At 41.1% G+C, this 20,436-nt stretch overlaps 1 protein-coding gene across 2 annotated transcripts in view; it reads left to right on the top strand.

The window, feature by feature from the left end:
- The window catches only part of inpp5f (inositol polyphosphate-5-phosphatase F), a 243,503-nt gene that overhangs the window by 131,650 nt on the left and 91,417 nt on the right, over positions 1–20,436 (top strand). The window contains exons 1-2 of one of the 2 annotated variants that reach the window (XM_073027702.1): positions 12,760–12,778; positions 17,259–17,387. Coding sequence is in view for 1 of the 2 variants with exons in the window: in XM_073027701.1 (XP_072883802.1) it covers positions 17,259–17,387 (129 nt within the window). In the remaining variant the exon portion in view is untranslated. Of the gene's footprint in view, positions 1–12,759; positions 12,779–17,258; positions 17,388–20,436 lie in introns of those variants that run through there. The other variant, XM_073027701.1, reaches the window with a different exon arrangement.

Raw genomic sequence — 20,436 nt, 5'->3', positions numbered from 1 at the left:
GTCAAACTTTTTGGCAGAAATGCACACTGCTATGTTTGGAGGAAAAAGGGCACTGCACACCAACACCGAAACCTCATCCCAACTGTGCAGTACGGCGGAAGGAGCATCATGGGTTGGAGCAGCTTTGCTGCCTCAGGGCCTGGACAGCTTGTAATTGTTGAGGGAACAATGAATTCAAAATCGTATCAAGACAGTTTACAGGAGAATATCAGAATGGCAATCCATCTCCTGAAACTTAATAGAAATTAGATGATGCAACATGACAATCAAAACACAATAGGAAATCATCAACAGAATGGTTTAAAAAGAATAAAATTCATGTTTTGGAATGGCCGAGTCCTTAACCCAATTGAGATGCTGTGGCATGACCTGAAGAGGGCTGTTCATGCAAGGTATCTCAGAAATATTGATGAACTGAAAAAGTTTTGTACGGAGGAATGGTCTGAACTTCCTCCTCAGTGCTGTGCAAACCTGAACAGCTGCTACAGGAAACATTTGGTGGAGGCTGTTGCTGCCAAAGGAGGTTCTACCAGTTATTAAATACAAGGGTTCACATACATTTTCCAGCCTGGACTGTAAATGACTAAACAATGTGTTCAATAAAGATATGAAAAGTACAGTTGTTTGTGTGTTACTGGTTTAGGCAGATTGTGCTTGTCTATTGATGAAGATCAGGGCACATATGAGTAATTAATGTAGAAAACCAGATAATTGCAAAGTTTTTCTTTTTCAACTCTGTATACAGAAAGGTGCTAAATGAAAGGTCCCTCCCACCCACCCTGCTCATGGACTGTTCGTCTCTCTCCCACCAGGGAAGAGACTATGCAGCATCCACACTGGGAGCACCAGACATGCACACTGAGTTTCCGCAAGCAGCAAGGCTGATTAACACCTCCACCACTACTTCATTATTTCCTGTCATCAGGTTATGCACAGCCTAGTGTCACTTTATGAACATATAATCAAACTATGTATATAAGCTAACTTATGTATTTATATTTATTATGTGCTTTTTATTATTAATATTGTGTTCATTACCTTTTGTGCTTTTTTTTGTGCTGTATTGAATCCAGAGTAACAATTACTTTGTTCTAATTGCACTTGGGTACAGGAAATGGCATTAAGCAATCTTGAATCTTGATTCGTAGCTGTAAGTGTGACTGCTGTGGAGAGGGCCAACACAACTGGGGAAAACCTACCTAACCTTATCTTCAACCTTACTGCTGAGCCAGCTGCCTATGGAATTATTGGAATGATCGTGATAATGACTGTAGACACTGCCTTCAAACTGAGGACACCTTTCACATCGAGTATCGTCACTGTCATGATAGATTGAATAAAATCAGAATCAGTGGCATAAGTCGTGAAAATTGTTGTTATGCGACAGCAATACATTACAATACGTTAAGAAATGAAATTACAATGTGTGTCTGTGTAAATGTGTAAATATTTAATTAAATTTAATAAATCGTGCATAAAGAGGAAAAAAAAAATGTAGTGAGTTAGTGTCCATGAGTCAATGTCCATTCAGAAATCAGACGGCAGAGGGGAGGATGTTGTTCCTGAATCATTGACTGTGTGCCTTCAGGCTCCTGTATCTCCTCCCAGATGATAACAATGAAAAGAGGGCATGCCCAGGGTGGTGGGGAGTCCTTAGTGATAGATGTTGCCTTTTTGAGGCACCGCTCCTTGAAGATGTCCTGGATAGTATGGTGGCTAGCGCCCATGATGGAGCTGACTGAGTTTACAACTTTCTGCAGCTTTTTTCCAATCCTGTGCAGTGGCCCCTCCATTCCAGACAGAGATGCAGCCAGTTAGAATGCTCTCTGTAGAAAGCTGTAGAAATTTGAGAGTGGCTTTGGTGACATGCCATATCCAAATGAAACTCCAAATGAAATACTACAGTCGTGCCTTCTTTGTAGCTGCATCGTTACGTTTGACCCAGGATAGATCCTCAGAGATGTCAACGATAACCAGTTAGATAAATAATGGGCATCTGTGAGATGAGAATCTGTAATCGTTCTGCACCAGGATAGTATTTTGTCCCAGTCTTTCATATCCTGCCAAGGCCTCTTCATATCCCTTCCTCTGCAATCACCTTCAGCTTGGGATTCCTGGTTTAATAAGGAGATTGGAACAGCACCAAGAATTCCTAATATGAAGAGCAATTGTGGACCAGACAGTGGAAGTACCAAATTATTTACAGAGCTAAGCAATCTTACAACGAGGGGATCACACCCAGTCTGTCATCCTGTCACAGCCATAGGGGCTGACACATGGGAGGTGGGGAGAAAGAAAGAGAAGTGGGCCAATGATAGGTGTGTGTGTTGTTCCTTGTCTTATTGCAATATGTTTAATATAGGCATAATATTAAATTATAAATGGATCAAATGAAGAAACGGTATAGATTGCAGTCAATCAGACAGGTCACAGGTTGAAGTTTTGTGCTTCAAAATTTGCAATGAGTTAGCACTGTTACATGGCAGTGTTTGCTTTTTGTGTTATAATTGATTTTCTCCAGATGAAAGCAATTACTCAAAAGTTGGGCTCAGAAAGAGGTGGTGGATATTTTGGTACTCAAAATCCTCCGAATTTAATTGGTCTGACAATTTTATAACTCCGGATCCTCTGCCTTTTCAAACCATTCGCTTCAATATGTGCTGCTGTTGCTTTGCACGTCCTCTGGAAATGGTTTGCCTGCTGTTGCTCTGAAGTTCAGAGGGGTGGAACTGTGAAGAGGATGTTTGTTTAACGGGGGTTACAACTAGTGACATCTGTATTAATGAGAAGCATGGAGTGAACTGGGTAATTCTCCTGGAGTTAGTACCACTGGGAATAATCATACACATGATTATTATTCGCTGTAGTTTGTATAGTGATTTCAGTACACTGCTGTCAAAATTCAACCTAGCTTTGGCACCAACACTTTGATGTGATATTCCACTTAATCACTGGATCAGAGGTCACTGTGAAAATAGTACTTACTGCCCGTTATGCTGCTGGTGTTTAGGGCAGCAGTGAAGATCCTCCATCTCTGTCTGTATGAAAGGATTCTTCATTGCTGTTTCCATAACAGTTTTGCTTTACCAGTCAGTGTTGTTAGCTCTGAGCTGATCCCCTGAACCTGGAAGACTGGTGGACCACTCTTTGTCTGGCCTCTACCCTTTGACCTGTTTGGCATGGGTGACCCTGCCAAGAGCCAAAGCACAGGCCCTCACTCCAGCCAACATAGCTCTCGGGGTCATTGAGGGACGTGAACCTCCAAACCCTATGACCATGTTGTGGTCCTCTTGGAGGTGTGCATACAGATATAATCCAGGAAGGCGCAACATTTTCCTGCTTGCTATTAGCTCAGTGCTCAGGCTTTACCTGGTTTCATATTCCTGTTTTCCAAATATGCTGTTTAATTATAATAAAAATGTTGCTTTCTAAATGGGAGGTAAATTCAGAAACTGGAGGTGCAAACGTTTAGATACCCTAAAGGTTAACTTGCATTTTGAGTCAGTAGTAAGGAAAGCAAATGCAATGTTAGCACTCATTCTGGGAGGAGTAGAATATGAAAATAAATGATGTAATGCTAAGGTTTTATAAGGCATTGGTTAGACTACATTTGGAGTATTGTGAGCAGTTTTGGGCTCCTTATCAAAGGAAGGATGTGCTGGTGTTGGAGAGGGTCCAGAGGAGGTTTGAGTGATTCCAGGAATGAAAGGGTTAATAGGTGAGGAGTGTTTGTTGGCTCTGAAACTGTACTCAATGGAGTTTGGGAAAAATGAGGGGGAATCTCAGAGAAACCTATCAAATAAGGCCTAGATAGAGTGGACATGGAGAATATGTTTCCTGTAGAGGGGGAGTCCAGGACCAGAGGGCACAGTCTCTGAACAGAAGGATCCCCTTTTAGAACAAATGAGGAGGAATGAGGGTGATGGATCTGTGGAATTCATTGCCAAGACACCTATGGAGCCCAAGTCATTGAGTATATTTAAAGTGGAGGTCAACAGGTTCTTGATTAGTAAGGGGTGTCAAAGGTTACAGGGAGAAGGCAGGGGAATGGGGTTGAGAGTTGATAATAAATCAGTCATGATGTAATGATTGAGCAAACTCGATGGGCTGAATGGCCTAATTCTGCTCCTGTGTCTTAAAGCACCTCAAATAGTAATTATTTCATATTGGTATTGATTTTCAATGTCCAGTGGAGTCTGTATTTTGATACCTATCTGCTTTTTTGGTACTAAAGTAATACTGGGTCAGATTGTAAGGTTAACTAACAGAATAATTTCTCAAAAGAAAATTGTTTGTGCAGTGCACAGCCAAGTGTGACATTGCTTGAAGAACAAGCACTTCTAGGAGCAAGCAGATTTTTCTGAATTGGGTTCTGAAGTATTAATATATTAAGTACATTGTATTTCCTTTTTGAAGAATCATGGCGTATAAATGCATCTATTTAAAGAAATATCACACAAAATCCTCGAGGAATTCAGCAGGTCAGGCAGCATCTATAGAAATGAATAAACAATTGACATTTTGGGCTGAGATCCTTCTTAGGACTGTTCTTCAAGACTTTTCTATTTAGAGAACATACTTCTAATATTGTCAGAAATAGCTATTGATTTCAGATAATTAACTTAAGGGTGTAAATAAAGGAGGTTCAAAATGAGGAAGAACAATTGTGTTTGCAGTTCATTCTCATTTTCTCATGGCATTGGAGACCAGTCAGCCCTTCAAGTCAATGCTAGCCCTTGGAGCAATCCCATCAGCCCCTGTGTCTCATGCTCATTAGCTCTCCCACTTACTTTTGCCCACCCAGATACTCTGAGGCATTTTATGATGGCTGGTCAAACCAAGGATGTGATTACATTTTAAGTTCAAATTTCAGAGTTGATTTATTATCAAAGTATGTATACTGTATACAACCACAAACTAGAGAAAATCTGTAGATGCAGGAAATCCGAGTAACACACACAAAATGCTGGAGCAGGCCAGGCAGCATCGATGGACGTTTCGGGCAGAGACCCTTCGGCAGGACTGAAGAAAAAGAGATGAGTATATTTAAAAGGTGGGGCGATAGGTGAAACCAGTGGGGGAGTGGTGAAGTAAAGAGCTGGGAAGTTGATTGGGGAAAGAGATACAGGACTGGAGAAGAGGGAATCTAATAGGAGAGCATGGAAGAAAGAAAAGCGGGGTAGGAGCACTGGGGGGGGGGGCAGCGATGGACAGGCAAGGAGAGAAGGGAAAAGGGGATTGGAAATGGTGAAGGGGGTGGTCCATTAGCAGAAGTTTGGGAAATCGATATTCATGTCACCAGGTTGGAGGCTACCCAGACGGAATATAAGGTGTTGTTCCTCCAACCCGAGTGTGGTCTCATTGTGACGGTAGAGGAGGCCACGGACAGACATATCGGAATGGGATTTTGGAATTAAAATGGGTGGCACTGGGAGATCCTGATTTTTTTTTGGTGGATGGAGGTGGATGGTAGGTGCTCGGTGAAGCTCACCTTCTTATTCCTTGCGTGCCCATGAACTGTAATACTTATCCTCTGGGGGGAGCGATAAACGTCATTGAATATTTCAGCATTTACAGATGTAGTGGAAAGCTCAGGTATTCGTGGGTTCATTGTAATATGGAAATGTTTATCTGTAGAATGGAGAGCTTCTGCCAGACATGAGATCCTAGGCTGTTTAGCATGTAAACAAGGGTAACTAATCACCTTGGCTTCATTGTTCCATTACCCGTCTGTTAAAGTGATGTTGTTTTCCAAAGCAGTGATGTTTCACACTTCCGGTGCTTCAGTAGAAAACAAACTGCGCACCCAGCCAAATTGTGCACTGATGCATTGAACCCTGAAGCATCCTTGGCATGAGCAACCTAGCCAGTTCTTTCTACAGTACAAATCTAACAAATTCAGCAGGAAGGAAATATGGTTTTATCATGAAATTAGGTTAAAGTATAGCATCACTGATCGCTTGTCTCAGCTCTTAGAACCATAGAACACTACAGCACAGTACAGGCCCTTCAGCCTCCATGTTGTGCCGACCCATATAATCTTTTAAAAAATCATAATTTCAAAATTTCTTCATAATTTAAAAATGCCTCTTCGTGGCATTGCATGACAGTGACATCTACAATGATATTACACATTTTGTAATGTCAGAGCTCTAATATAGCACCTGGGATTGTGTGACTCACCAATCCCAGGTTTCAGAAAATTGCCAGCACTCCTCTGCACCCCTACGTGCCCCTCATTCCAGCCCATCCTCCCACGCTGGCCACTCTCTCCACTGGTTTTTACAAATTTTCAGTTATTAGGACATAAGTATGAATGGCAGTTTTGTGTCCTGCCTGCAGTCTATGTATTTGCTCTTCCCCCATACAAAAGGACTTGGCTGAATTGTCTTTCTACCTATATGCCAAGATTTCCTTTCATTGATATGGTTCCCAAGTCTGCACACAACACACTAATTAATGGTTTTCATTAGCTTATTATTATCTTAAAACTCTTCTAAAACTTTTGTGTTTGAACTTAGAATCCCATTAACTAGCATCAGAAGCTGATCTATGGGCTTTTGATGCTTTCTGAGATGCTCTATGAACCTATATCCATGAAGTCTCAGTAGTATTTCAGTTATAATTACTGCTGTTCTATCAGCAAAATGTGTCCTCTCACCTGACGTGTGGATTAATATATAGCTGATGGAAATTGTATTCCCATCCTACTAACAAATTTGCAATTTCATCTGCTCTTCTAGAGCGATTCCTAAATTTGATGTCATCTGCAAACAGGAAGGTGCAGTCAAGTACACAACAGCCAGTTAGTCTACTGACCCACACACTTTGAAATGGAGAGCAACTTGAAACACTTGGAGAAAACCCACGTGGTCACAGGGAGAGCATCTAAACTCCACAGAGACGGCCACTGAGGTCAGGATTTAGCAGATTGCTGGGGTTGAGGCAAGAGCTTTACAACAGTCTTCCATTTGCATCAGGCCACCGAAGTCTTCCACTCAACATCCATCTACAAGACCCCTGGAATATGTTTTTTAGGATTTCTGCTGTCTTCCACCCCCTCCCCCCCCCCCCCAGTATACGACACAGAAACACGCCCAACTCCTCTCTGTCAACCAGTGGGCACTCTTTACATTAATCCTATTACACAGATCTTGCCTCATGCCTCTCTATGCTGAGGCAATTCAAGTGTTCATCTAGACACTCCTGGAGTGTGTTTGGTGGTGCATTCTTTGGGTGAAGAAAGCCCCCCCCCCCATGTTATCTATTTTCCCCTTAAACCTATGCCCTCAAATTTTATTTGCCTCCACTCTGAGGAAAAGGTTTTACTCCTTTTATGATGTTATATACCTTAATCCTGTTGCCTCTTAATCTCTGCTCCAGAGAGAATGGAGCTAGCTTCTCCAATCATTCCTCATAACAGACCTGCTCCATCCGGAGAATCTTGTGGGTACGCGCTCCATCACAATTACATCCTTCCTGTAGCTTGGTGAACACTGCATGCAGTACTGCATCGTAGGTCTGACCAAGGTTTTACAAAGTTGGAGCATAATCTCCCTACTTCTGTATTTGAGGGCAGCATAATGAAGGTCTATATCCCAATAGTCATCCTAACCACTTTATCCATTAATGTTGTACTCTTCAATGAGCCATGGCTTTGTACTCAGAGGTCCCTCTGTAACTCAAACTCTGTATGATCGCACTGTCCTAGCCTTATTAGCATTGCATAATACATCACCTCACATCTGGATTAAATACCATTTGTCACTTTTCAGCCCATTTCACCAACACCCTGCAGTTCAAGATTACCTTCCAGTGCTCATGGAATCCAAGGTTTAGACCGTGTCAGGTTCTGGATGCAATCCTCAAATAAACTTTTTTTTTTAGCTTTCACGAAGCTGTTCTTGTTGTTGAACTGTATCCGATTCATCATTGCCTTCTCTGTACTTCTGAGCGAATACAAAATCACAAAAGCCACCATTTTGAATCACAAAGCAATGAATCTTGGGGTTGTATATGGTGACATACATGTAATTTGTTAATAAATTTACTTTGAAGTTTGATGGATCACTCACTACTGAATTGCATATTGCAATGTGGCCTCACCTTTCCCTTAAGCTTTCATATGTTAGTTTTGTATTCAATTTATTAAGGTCCCAATTTCACTGATATGCTCTCTAATGGCTAGGTTGCACACAGGGCTGCTTATTTTTTTACATTGCCATTTTATTTTTGCTTCTTTTTCTGTTCAGATTATATTGGCTCATTCATCACAGGTGACTCTTGTTAAATTTCATCTGTCCTGTTTTTCACTGCCTTGGTGCTTGTAAAGTCTTTGATAATCCTTGGCAAATGTCAACCTATTTTCGGATCAATATTGCACAGACCTCAGACCTCAGAGAGCCCTTCCTGACAGATTCCTTCCTTTCCAACACTTGAGAATTTACAGATATCTTTTTCAAAATGATGACGATTTAAAGCAAGACATACTCATAACCTTTGTCAACCTTCTGTGAGGGATCTGAATTATCTTTTGCATACTGGGGTGTTGATCAATTTTTTAAAAAAATTTTTTTAATTAGTTTTTCAAAACATTTTACAAAATTAAAAACCCCAAATCCCAGTGAGGAGCATTAATACAGAGCAAGGTTAAGCATACAATAACAATATGCTACAAAGGAAGAGAATTTAACAAAAAAGCACCTAAATTAAAGACAAGTGAGCTTAGTGTCCTCCCCAAACCCCACAACACAAGAAAAAAAAACAACAATTCCAGACCAACCACCACACAATATAGAGAGTATAAGTCCGGACAGTCAAACTCCCAGACTGTGAATACACTTAGCAACAGAGGATAATAATGCCTACTACCAGAAAAAAAAGGGAGCTGAAAGCAAGGGACCGAAAAGAAAAAAAAACCCTAGTCAAGAGGAAGGTTATGAAAGTACTCGATAAAAGGCCCCCAGACCTTATGGAACTTTAAATCCGAATTGAGAACTGAATAATGAATTTTTTCGAGGTCCAAGCAGGCCATAATGTCGTTAAGCCATTGCGCATGAGTGGGCGGGGCAACATCTCTCCATCTAAGGAGGATCAAGCGTCTCGCCAGGAGAGAGGCAAAGGATAGTATTCGGCATTTGGTTGGACCCAGACATAAATCTGTCTCGCCCCAAAAACCGAACAGAGCAATTAAGGGGTTAGGTTCTAGGTGCTGATTCAGAATACCCGATAGTGTAGTGAAGACATCTTTCCAGAATTTCTCCAAGCTAGGACAGAGCCAGTGCATATGGATGAGAGAGGCCACGCCCCTCTTGCATTTATCACAGAGCGGACTAATGCCAGGGTAGAATCGAGATAGTTTAGATTTAGACATATGGGCTCTATGAACAATCTTAAACTGTAAGAGACAATGGCGAGCACAAAGAGAGGTTGAGTTAACCGACTTGAGAACTGAGTCCCAGCTCTCCTCGGATAAGGTGATATTTAAATCCCGCTCCCAAGCCATTTTAATTTTATCCACAGGGGCCCGTCGTAAGGCTGCTAGTTTATCTTGGATAATTGAAATTAAACCTTTACCTAGTGGATTAATGGAGAGAAATAGGTCCATAGCATTTTTCGCAGGCATTTCAGGAAAGTTAGGAATTAAAGGAGCAGTGAAGTGTCGGATTTGAAGATATCTGAAAAAGTGAGCATTAGGCAGGTTGAACTTAACAGAGAGCTGTTGAAAAGAAGCAAAGCGGTTATCAATGAAGAGATCTTCAAAATGTCTAATGCCCTTCCTGTACCAAACATGGAATGCTGAATCGAACGTGGTAGGTAAAAAAAGGTGATTGTGTGCGACAGGGCTAGAAATGGAAAACCCTTGGAAACCATAGCATTTCCTGAACTGAGCCCATATACGCAAAGTGTGTCTAACCAGAGGATTAGCTATTGATCTGGGCAGACTGCTAGGGAGTGCAGAGCCAAGAAGTGCAGATATAGTTAATTCTTTAGTGGAGCTCAACTCCATTGCCACCCAGTTAGGGCACTCAGGTTGACTGTGGAAGAAAGACCAGAAGGCAGCACAACGTATATTAGCTGCCCAGTAATATATGCGAAAGTTAGGTAAAGCCATGCCACCCTCTTTTTTAGATTTTTGGAGGTGGATTTTATTAATTCTAGAGCGCTTATTCTGCCACAGATATGACAAAATAATAGAGTCTAAGGAATCAAAAAAGGATTTAGGAATAAAAATTGGGATAGATTGAAATAAGTATAAAAATTTGGGGAGAACATACATTTTGACAACATTGATACGACCTACCAAGGACATAGATAGAGGTGACCATTGTACCAGATTCTGTTTTGTAGCATATGAAAGATTGACAAAGTTTTCACGAAAGAGATCTTTAAACTTCCTTGTGACTGTAATTCCAAGATAAGTAAATTGATTATGGACTACTTTAAAAGGGAGATCACGAAATATTAGTTCTTGTGCTTCTTTATTAATTGGGAAAAGTTCACTCTTATGTAAGTTGAGTTTATAGCCAGAGATCTGGCTAAACTGGTCAAGAAGTGAAAACATTAGAGGTAAGGATATAGACGGATATGAGAGAAAGAGTAGTAAGTCATCAGCATAGAGAGAGACTTTATGCTCAACACCCCCTCTCCAAATCCCGGTCAGTTCAGGACATTTTCGAAATGTTATCGCCAGAGGTTCTATAGCCAAATCAAAGAGAAAGGGACTTAAGGGGCATCCCTGACGGGTGCCACGTTTGAGATTGAATACTTGGGATTTCTGAAAATTAGTTAGAACAGAAGCAGTAGGACACAGGTACAGCAATTGGATCCAAGAGATGAAACTTTGGCCGAGGTCAAATTTTTCTAAGTCTGCAAAAAGGTAGTTCCACTCTATACGATCAAATGCTTTCTCCGCATCAAGGGAGATAACACATTCAGGAGTCCCAGTTGGAACTGAGTATAAAATATTAAATAGACGCCGAATGTTAAAAAAAGGGAGACGGTTTTTAATAAAGCCTGTTTGGTCATCAGAGATAATGGAGGGAATAACGGTTTCTAATCTATGAGCCAACACTTTAGCTAAGATCTTTACATCAACATTGAGCAGAGAGATCGGCCTGTACGAGGAACACTCTGTTGGGTCTTTGCCCTTTTTTAAAAGAAGAATAATAGATGCCTCATTGAAAGAGGGTGGCAATTTGCCGTAGTTAAACGAGTCAGTTAATACTGAAAGTAACTGAGGAGAAAGAAGTGAGGAGAATGATTTATAAAATTCCACAGGGAACCCATCAGGTCCAGGAGATTTCCCTGAGGACAGTGCAGAAATTGCAGAAGATATTTCTTCTAGTGATATAGGCGCATTAAGTTTGGCTTTGAAATCAGATGAAAGTGAGGGGATTTTCAGATTCTGTAAAAATTGATCCACAGAGATATTGTCATTCAGGGATTCAGAGGAATAAAGCCGAGAATAAAAATTTTTAAATGCGTCATTAATTTCTAAATGATCCGATGTAAAGTCTCCGTTCTCCTTCCGGATCTTTGTAATATGTTGTTTGGCTTTAGAACGCCTCAGCTGATTGGCTAGGAATTTACCAGACTTATCCCCATGAATGTAAAAGCGGCTCTTGCTTTCGAGAAGTTGGCGTTCGACAGGTTGAGTGGACAGAAGATTAAATTTAGTTTGAAGTTCAACGCGCTTCTTGTATAATTCAGGGTTCTTAGTTTGGGCATATAATTGATCCACATCTTTGATCTGGTTAATGAGGTCTGCTCGATCTGCACGGGATCTTCTATTGAGATTTGCTGTGTAAGAGATTATTTGACCCCTCAAATATGCTTTCATGGCATCCCAGACAGTCTGGGATGGCACTTCAGGTGATGTATTAGTGTTAAAATAGAAGGTTATCTGGTCTTTAATAAATTTTACGAAATCATCATCCGATAATAAAGTTGAATCGAACCGCCAGTGTTTGTTCCTCTGAGGGAGACCAGGAAAGTTCAGAGAGAGGGTAATTGGGGCATGGTCAGAAATCAGTATACTCTGATAGTCACAAGTGTGGGCAAATGGGATAAGTTGGTTATCGAGTAGGAAATAGTCAATTCTAGTGAAGGTATGGTGAACGTGTGAGAAAAAGGAATAATCTCTCTCCGTAGGATGGAGGAAACGCCATATATCAGAGATACCAAAATTAGAGAGGAACGACTGAATAGCTAAGGCAGATTTGGTAGGTGATCTGGTAACAGAGGACGATCGGTCCAGTTTAGGATCCAACCAACAGTTAAAGTCACCACCCAATATAAGAGAGTATGAGTTTAGGTCTGGTAGTGAGGAAAAAAACCGTTCAAAGAAGTTAACATCATCAAAGTTGGGGGCATACAGGTTTGCTAGTGCAACTTTAGTGTTATATAGTTTACCAGAAACAATAATAAAACGGCCATTTGTGTCCGATATTTTATTATGGAGTTCAAAAGGAATATTTGAGTTAAGTGTTGATCAATTTGATTGTACATTATTTGGAATTTGCCCATACCTTGCCTTAACTGTTACGTAGTTCAAAGTAAATTTATAATCAAAGTACATAATGTCACTGCATGCACCCCTGATATTCATTTTTTTGCAGGCATTCACAGTAGTTTTAAAAGAACACCATAGAATAAATGAAAAACCGCATACAACAAGACAGACAAACGACGCGTGCAAAAAAACAACAAACTGCAAATACAAAGGGAGAAAAAAAAGCAATAAATATCGAGGACATGAGATGAAGAGTCCTTGAAAGTGAGTCCATAGGTCGTGGGAACAGTTCAGTAATGGGGCAACTGAAGTTGTCTCCTTTGGTTCAATGACTGATGGCTGAGGGGTAATAACTGTTTGTGAATCTGGAGATGTGGGTCTTGAGGCTCCTATACCTCCTTTCTGATGGCAGCAGTGAGAAGAGAGCATAGCTTGAGTCGTTGTAGATGATGGATGTTATTAGTTAATATGTTCAGTTATAACATATCGGTGATTACTGTTTTCTGAATTAGTTCATCCTTTTCGGATTTAATGGGTTTGTTCCAAATTGTAATGATTTAATATAAGTTCAGATTATTATTTACTTTGTCACTGATTTAGGATGGGTCTAACTATTTCCGAAGAGGGTGTCTTTGAAGAGCCCTTGAATTAAACAGTTACACCATAAGACCATAAGATTTGGGAGCAGAAATGAGGCCATTTGGCCCATTGAGCCCCCTATGGCATTTCATCATGGTGATCCATTTTCCACACAGCTCGAGTCTCCTGCCTTCTCCCCATATCCCTTCATACCCTGAGCAATCAAGAATCTATCAACCCTTGCCTTAAGTTTACATAAAGACTTGGCCTCCACAGTCACCTGTGGCAATGAATTCCACAGATTCACCACTCTCTGGCTAAAGAAATTCCTCGTCTCCCATTCTAAAAGGACTCCTCTCTATTCTGAGTCTGTTATGGTTTAAGTTGAACAGAAACATTACATGATTCATAAAAACCAACCTTGTGCTTTTGCCTCATGAAGACCTGGAGTAACACATGTCTTATTTGCATGTTGCTGACCCTTTTAGTTGACTTTGAACTGGAGCTTGTCAAACTGTTTTCATTCCAACTAATGCTGAACTGGCATTACAGACCATTCCAATGTCAGCTCAAGACAGAATACACATGAAATGGGTCTTGTCCAGGACAAGGTTTTTTTTGAAGTGTTTTGTAGCAGTAAGTAAACTAGGGCAATGTAAAATTTTCTAATAAATGGAAATAGATTGGGGCTATTTTGATTGGCAGGAGTTGAAAATGTGCTCTAGTTAGAACAACTTGCCATTTATTTGGGAATAATCAACAAAAATAACTTTGGTAAGCCCAAGTACTTGACTTGCATTTCTGATACTGTTTTCATAGACTTCGCTATTAATTATTTAAACTATTTCAGCCTCTCTGCAATTTTGAATATACAGAACCTGTGCAGTCGGCTAACGTTTAAAATCTCAATGCCCTTTGCTGAACTGCATTCCCAATCCACAAGTAGCCTAATTCAGGAGTGATTCATCTTTGTCAACCCCACACCCATTCCACTTCTCATAAATTATTTCAAATATGAGTTGGTGTTTGGCAGATTTTCACATGTTTTGTCAATTTAGAATGACAGACTTGAAGAGCAAGTATCCCATCATGCCTGGAGGGACTTCCTTGTGCTTGCGTTGGTTACATACGGGAGGGGCAGGTAGTGTTGAGGAAGCAGAGAGTCTGCAGAAGGGCTGAGGAGAATGGTGGCAGATGAAATGCAATGTCAGGAAGCGTATGGTCATGCACATTGGTAGAAGGAATAAAAGTGTGGACTATTTTCTACACGGAGTGAATTCAGAAATCGGAGGAGGACTTGGGACTCCTCATGCAAGATTCCCTAAAAGTTAATTTGCAGGTTGAGTCAGCAGTAAGGAAGGCAAGTGTAATGTTAGGATTCATTTTGAGAGGCCCAGAATATAAAGCAAGGATGTAATGCTGAGGCTTTATAAGGAGTTGATCAGACCACGTTTAGAATATTGTGAGCAGTTTTGGGCCCCTTATCTAAGGAAAAATGTGTTGGATTCTAACTCAGTTACTTAAGAGTGTGGATGAACAAAGGGACCTTGGGGTTCAAATCCATACATCCCTCAAGGTCGCTGCACAGGTTGATAGGGTAGTTAAGAAGGCCTATGGGATGCTAGGCTTCATTAACAGGGGGATTGAGTTGACGAGTAGAGAGGTCATGTTGCAACTCTACAAATCTCTGGTGAGACCACACTTAGAGTATTGTGTTCAATTCTGGTCACCTCATTATAGGAAGGATGTGGAAGCTATGGAGAGGGTGCAGAGGAGATTTACCAGGATGTTGCCTGGTTTGGAGAACAAGTCATATGAAGCAAGGTTAGCAGAGCTGGGACTTTTCTCTTTGGAGCGTAGAAGAATGAGAGGGGACTTGATAGAGGTCTACAAGATTATGAGAGGCATAGATAGGGTGGATAGTCAGTACCTGTTTCCCAGGGTACCAATAGCAAACACCAGAGGGCATATGTACAAAATTAAGGGAGGGAAGTTTAGGGGAGACATCAGGGGTAAGTTTTTTACACAGAGGGTTGTGAGTGCCTGGAATGACTTGCCAGGGATGGTGGTAGAGGCTAAAACATTAGGAGTATTTAAGAGCCTCTTGGACAGGCACATGGATGAAAGGGGTAGTGTGGGTTTAGTACATTTTTTAAAGGATTATAAGGGTCGGCACAGCATGGAGGGCTGAAGGGCCTGTACTGTGCTGTAGTGTTCTATGGTCCTATGGTTGGCATTGAAGGGCTTTCAACGGAGGTTTATGAGTATGATCTGGGAATGATAGGATTAACATTGGAGCAGTGTTTAATGCCTATGGGCCTGTACTCACTAGAATTAAGAAGAATGAGAGGGATCTCATTGAAATCTATCGAATATTGATAGGCCAAGGTAGAGAGGATGTTTCCTAAAGTTGCCGAAGGGCCGGAGGGCACAGTCTCTTAATGATGTCCATTTAGAACAGAGATGAAGAATTTCTTCAACTAAAGGGTGCTGAATCTGTGGAATTACCACAGACTGCTGTGGTCCAAGTCACTAGTATATTTAAAGCAAAGGTTGATAGATTCTTGATTTATAAGGGTGTCAGAGGTTGCAAAGAGAAGGAAAGAGAATGGGGAAATAAACTAGCCATGATGGAATGGCAGAGCAGACTTGAAAGGTAATTCTGCTCCCGAGTTTTATGGTCAATGATCTTAATATTTATTGCTTGAAATTTATCTGGTGTGTTACAGAGCTTCTGCCATTAGTGGTCATGTTGCTGCACAAGTTGATAACTTGATTGCATTCTTTTACTCTTTTGGAAGTTATTATATACTATGGTAACAATATATTTAGCAGCCATCACCTCTTCCATATCATTGGATCCAAGCTGTCCCCTATGTAGTTATTATTGTACCCTAAAGGAAGTACATTAAATAAACTGAAGTGCTGGAATTTGATTTCCTCGTGTTTCCCTTTCCCAAACAATTTAAATCTACCTCTTAAGTTAAATAGATTTTGATCTTTTTTTTTTATTGGCCTGAAGCATAGGTTGGGGAATCGGAACATGAACTTAATATTTCTGCCTACTCAAACCAAACTGAAACAATTTTGAAGTATTTTGTACGCCACACATGTGGGAAGGAATTAATTCAAATGAAGTTGTGGAAGGTGAAATGGAGTCGACTGAAGGAAGGACCATCTTGGTAACGACTGAGTTGCCATGAGCTCTGTGATATTGAGTACAGAAGCTGAAGTTGGGACTAATTAGCTCTGATAAACTAGTTTACAATTATCAGAAATCTCTGAGGCTTGGCTGGGAGGTCTGAACTATATACATGCATATTTTATGTTGTTATATTTTTACTAATATTCTATATGTTCTTGTATATCCGAGGACTGGGCCTCAAAGCCGAGATGTTGCTTGATGGGCATCAGGGTGGGTCATCAGTTGATATTGCTGGGCTTGGGGGGGGCCTGGTCTATATATATGCATATTCTGCATCATCTTATTTTACCGATATGCTAAATAGGTTTGTTGTTTGTGCAGTGACTGAGCGTCAAGACGCAGAGTGGGTTGGACGGGGGTGAGGGGGCTTCGGGACTCTTTTATTCCGTGAATATATTCATGTGTGTGACTGTTGGTAGTATGTTTCAGCACCTTGACCCCATAGTAACGCCGTCTCATTTGGCTGTATTCATGAGTATTCCTGTATGGTTGAATGACAATTCAATTTGAATTGACTCGAGTCTGCCTCACTGGGTGGTGGTGTCTGCCCTTCCCTCTGTGCCAAGGAACTGAGATGCCAGCTCTTCCTTGCCACGCTGGTGCTTTAGATGTGTGTGACCTCCTTAAACCTGTTGGGTTTGCTGTAAAATTTATTTAACATTAACATTAATAAAATAAGGTTCCAGGAAAACCACCAGCCTAGTGTCATCTTATAGGGCTAAGAGTTTTACTGTATTCAGTTGTTAATCTGTCAACCTTGGGTGTTTGGGGCCAGCCTGGAGAAATGAGCATGCCTTGAAGGATTGCGGTCATTTTCAGAGCTGTGCAAGTCACTGCTGCATGAAAGATTGAAGCTGTGGAGTCATCAGAAAACTGCGACGTGATGGATTCAGGGCTGCCTTTAAAAAAAAAGCCCCTGCAGCAGAAAGATTAATCTTTCTTCTCTGTTCCATTTTGCAGCTCTGCAAGAAGCATCACTTCGGTATAAACAAAACGGAGAAGATTACCCAGTCCCCAGATGACACCAAGTTTTTGCTGAAGACATTTAGTCAAATCAAGTGTAATGTGGCTGTTCCAATCAAGAAAAAAGTGAGTGGATGCTTCATTGAATCTTCCTTAAAGTGTAAGCTGCTTGGCTCTTTGCATCTGTGCTAACTTAGATATTTTTGTCAACAATCTGTGTTGGTTAAGGGTTAGTTTATTATTAACCAGAGCTGGTATGTACAATAATTAGTAACTTTTCATTGTAGTAATTCTGTTTCTCTGCTATTATTTTTTGGGTTTTTTTCTTCTGTTTCATGGATGTCTGCGAAGAGTAAGAATTTCAGGCTGTATACCGTAGACGTTCCCTGATATTAAATGGAACCATTGAACTATTAATTCCAAGGACCAGAATTCTAATTTGGCCTCTGCAATATCATTAAACTTACCTTTGTTGAACATCATTATTACAGGAAAGATTCTAGCATGTAAAAAGCAGGCTGATTGCAGGAGGTAAAGAGTGGGAATAAAGGGTGGCTGTCCCATCACTGAACTGTTCCCACGACCTGTGGAGTCACTTTCAAGGACTCTTCATCTCGTGACCTCAATATTCATTGCTTATTTAGGAGAATGGGCAAAAAAATGACAATGGTGGACAGTGTCTGGAAGTGTATGGTCATGCACTTTGGTAGAAGAAATGAAAGGGTTGAATATTTTCTAAATGGAGAGAAAATACAAAACTCTGAGGACCAAAGGGACTTGGGAGTCCTTGTGCAAGTTTCCCTAAAGGTTAATTTGCAGATTGAGTCTGTGGTGAGGAAGACAAATGCAATATTAGCATTCATTTCAGAAGGCCTAGAATATAAAAGCAGGGATGTAATGTTGAAACTATAAAGCATTGGTGAGGCCTCACTTCAAGTATAGTGGGCGGTTTTGGGCCCCTTATCTTAGACTGGATGTACTGAAACTGGAGGTGGTTCAAAGGAGGTACACAAAAATGATTCTAGGATTGACTGGCTTGTCATATGAAGAGCATTTGGTGTCTCTGGGCCTGTATTCACTGGAGTTCAGAAGAATGAGGGGTGACCTCATTGAAACCTATTGAATGGTGAAAGGCCTCAACAGAGTGGATGTGGAAAGGATATCTCCTGTGGTGGGAGAATCTAAGACCAGAGGACACAGCCTCAGAATAGAGGGCCGTCCTTTTAGAACAGAGTTGAGGAGGAATTTCTTTAGCTTGAGAGTGGTGAATCTGAGGAATTCTTTGCCACAGGCAGCTGTGGAGGCCAAGTCTTTACATATATTTAAGGCAGAGGTTAATAGATTTTTGATTGGTCAGGGCATGAAGGAATACAGAAAGAAGGGAGGAGATTGGAGCTGAGAGGAAAATTGGATCAGCCATGATGAAATGTTGGAGGAGACTTAATAGGCCAAATGGACTAATTCTGCTCCTATATCTTATGGTCTTTGATCTTGTTATCCAATGGTAGCTGTGACCGTCACTTATTCCTGCTCTACTACATTATTAGTCTGTTTCATTCAAAAACATCTTGTTGAAGCTGCAGAAATTGATGTTCAGGCAGAAAATGCAAAATACACTGGCAACATCTGTGGAAAGTGAAAATAAATAACGGTTCAGGTCAAGGCCGAAATGCTGTGAAGAGTTTATTTGTTTATTGAGGTACAGTGCAGTATAGACTCTTCTGTGCCACCCAGCGTCAAACTGATATAACCCTAGCCTCATCACGGGACAACTTACGGTGACCAATTGACCTACTAACCGGTACGTCTTTGGACTGTGGGAGGAAACCAGAGCCCCCAGAGGAAACAAACACAAACACACACACGCACAAACTTGCTTACAAAGGATGTCGGAATTGAATTTTGAACTTCAGCGCCCTGAGCTGGTGTAGTGTAGCATTAATCGCTATGCCACCGTGGACTGTGAAATTTTAACTCTCTTTCTTCGGGTGCTCCCTGGCCTACTGCCTATTTCCAGCATTTTCTACTGTCTACAGTTGTAAACATCTTGATTACGTTAAAAATGAGCCTTTTTAAACATCATGTTTATTTTCAACTTAGTTTCTCTCTTAATGGTTATAAAAGGTTAAACTTCATTTTAAAGAGTTATTGGATTGAAAATTTGAACTTGTATTTGATAGTTAATAACTATGCCCTGGTATTGACACATCAGCTGTGAAGCCAGCAATTGATGGCAGCTACCTCCCTGAATACTCAGTGTTACCGGGAAAAACGTGCTGATGGAACCAGAGCTGAAAGAGATTGTTGTAGCATTATAAACAGAAATGTATTTGCTGATTGTGCAAACTCTGAACCTTTCTGCTGCTGTGCATGATAGTGCTGGGAGCTCCAGCCTGTGCTGCCGTGTGGGGAACTTGGTGAAAGTTTAGTAAGTTTGTTGTGGAGAAGCTGACTGGGATGGCTGCCATCTTGCAGGCCAGAATAAAAGTGTGCGGCCGCTCAGTGTGAATAGACAATAGACAATGGTGCAGGAGTAGGCCATTCGGCCCTTCGAGCCAGCACTGCCATTCACTGTGATCATGGCTGATCATCCACAATCAGTACCCTGTTCCTGCCTTCTCCCCATACCCCTTGACTCCACTATCTTTAAAAACTCTATCTAACTCTTTCTTGAAAGCATCCAGAGAATTGGCCTCCACTACCTCCTGAGGCAGAGCATTCCATAGATCCACTGCTCTCTGGGTTAAAAAGTTTTTCCTGAACTCCATTCTAAATGGCCTACCCCTTATTCTTAAACTGTGGCCTCTGGTTCTGGACTCCGCCCACATCGGGAACATGTTTCCTGCCTCTAGTGTGTCCAATCCCTTAGTAATCTTATATGTTTCAATCAGATCCCCTCTTATCCTTCTAAATTCCAGTGTATACAAGCCCACTCGCTCCAATCTTTCAACATATGACAGTCCCGCCATCCCGGGAATCAACCTTGTGAACCTACGCTGCACTCCCTCAATAGCAAGAATGTCCTTCCTGTATCTGTTCCAACTCCATCTTCAAGCTTGCACTGTAGTGGGCCATATCTCAAATACCCATGAGTCAGAGAGGAGGAAGGAGACGGAGAGCAATGTGACATGCTGTCATGACAACAACATTTCCCTCAATGTCAACAAAGCGTAAG

Source organism: Hemitrygon akajei, chromosome 23 (assembly GCF_048418815.1).
Source record: "Hemitrygon akajei chromosome 23, sHemAka1.3, whole genome shotgun sequence".
NCBI lineage: Eukaryota > Metazoa > Chordata > Chondrichthyes > Myliobatiformes > Dasyatidae > Hemitrygon > Hemitrygon akajei.
Note: the sequence above shows the minus strand (reverse complement) of the source record. Positions and strands in the feature narration are given on the sequence as shown.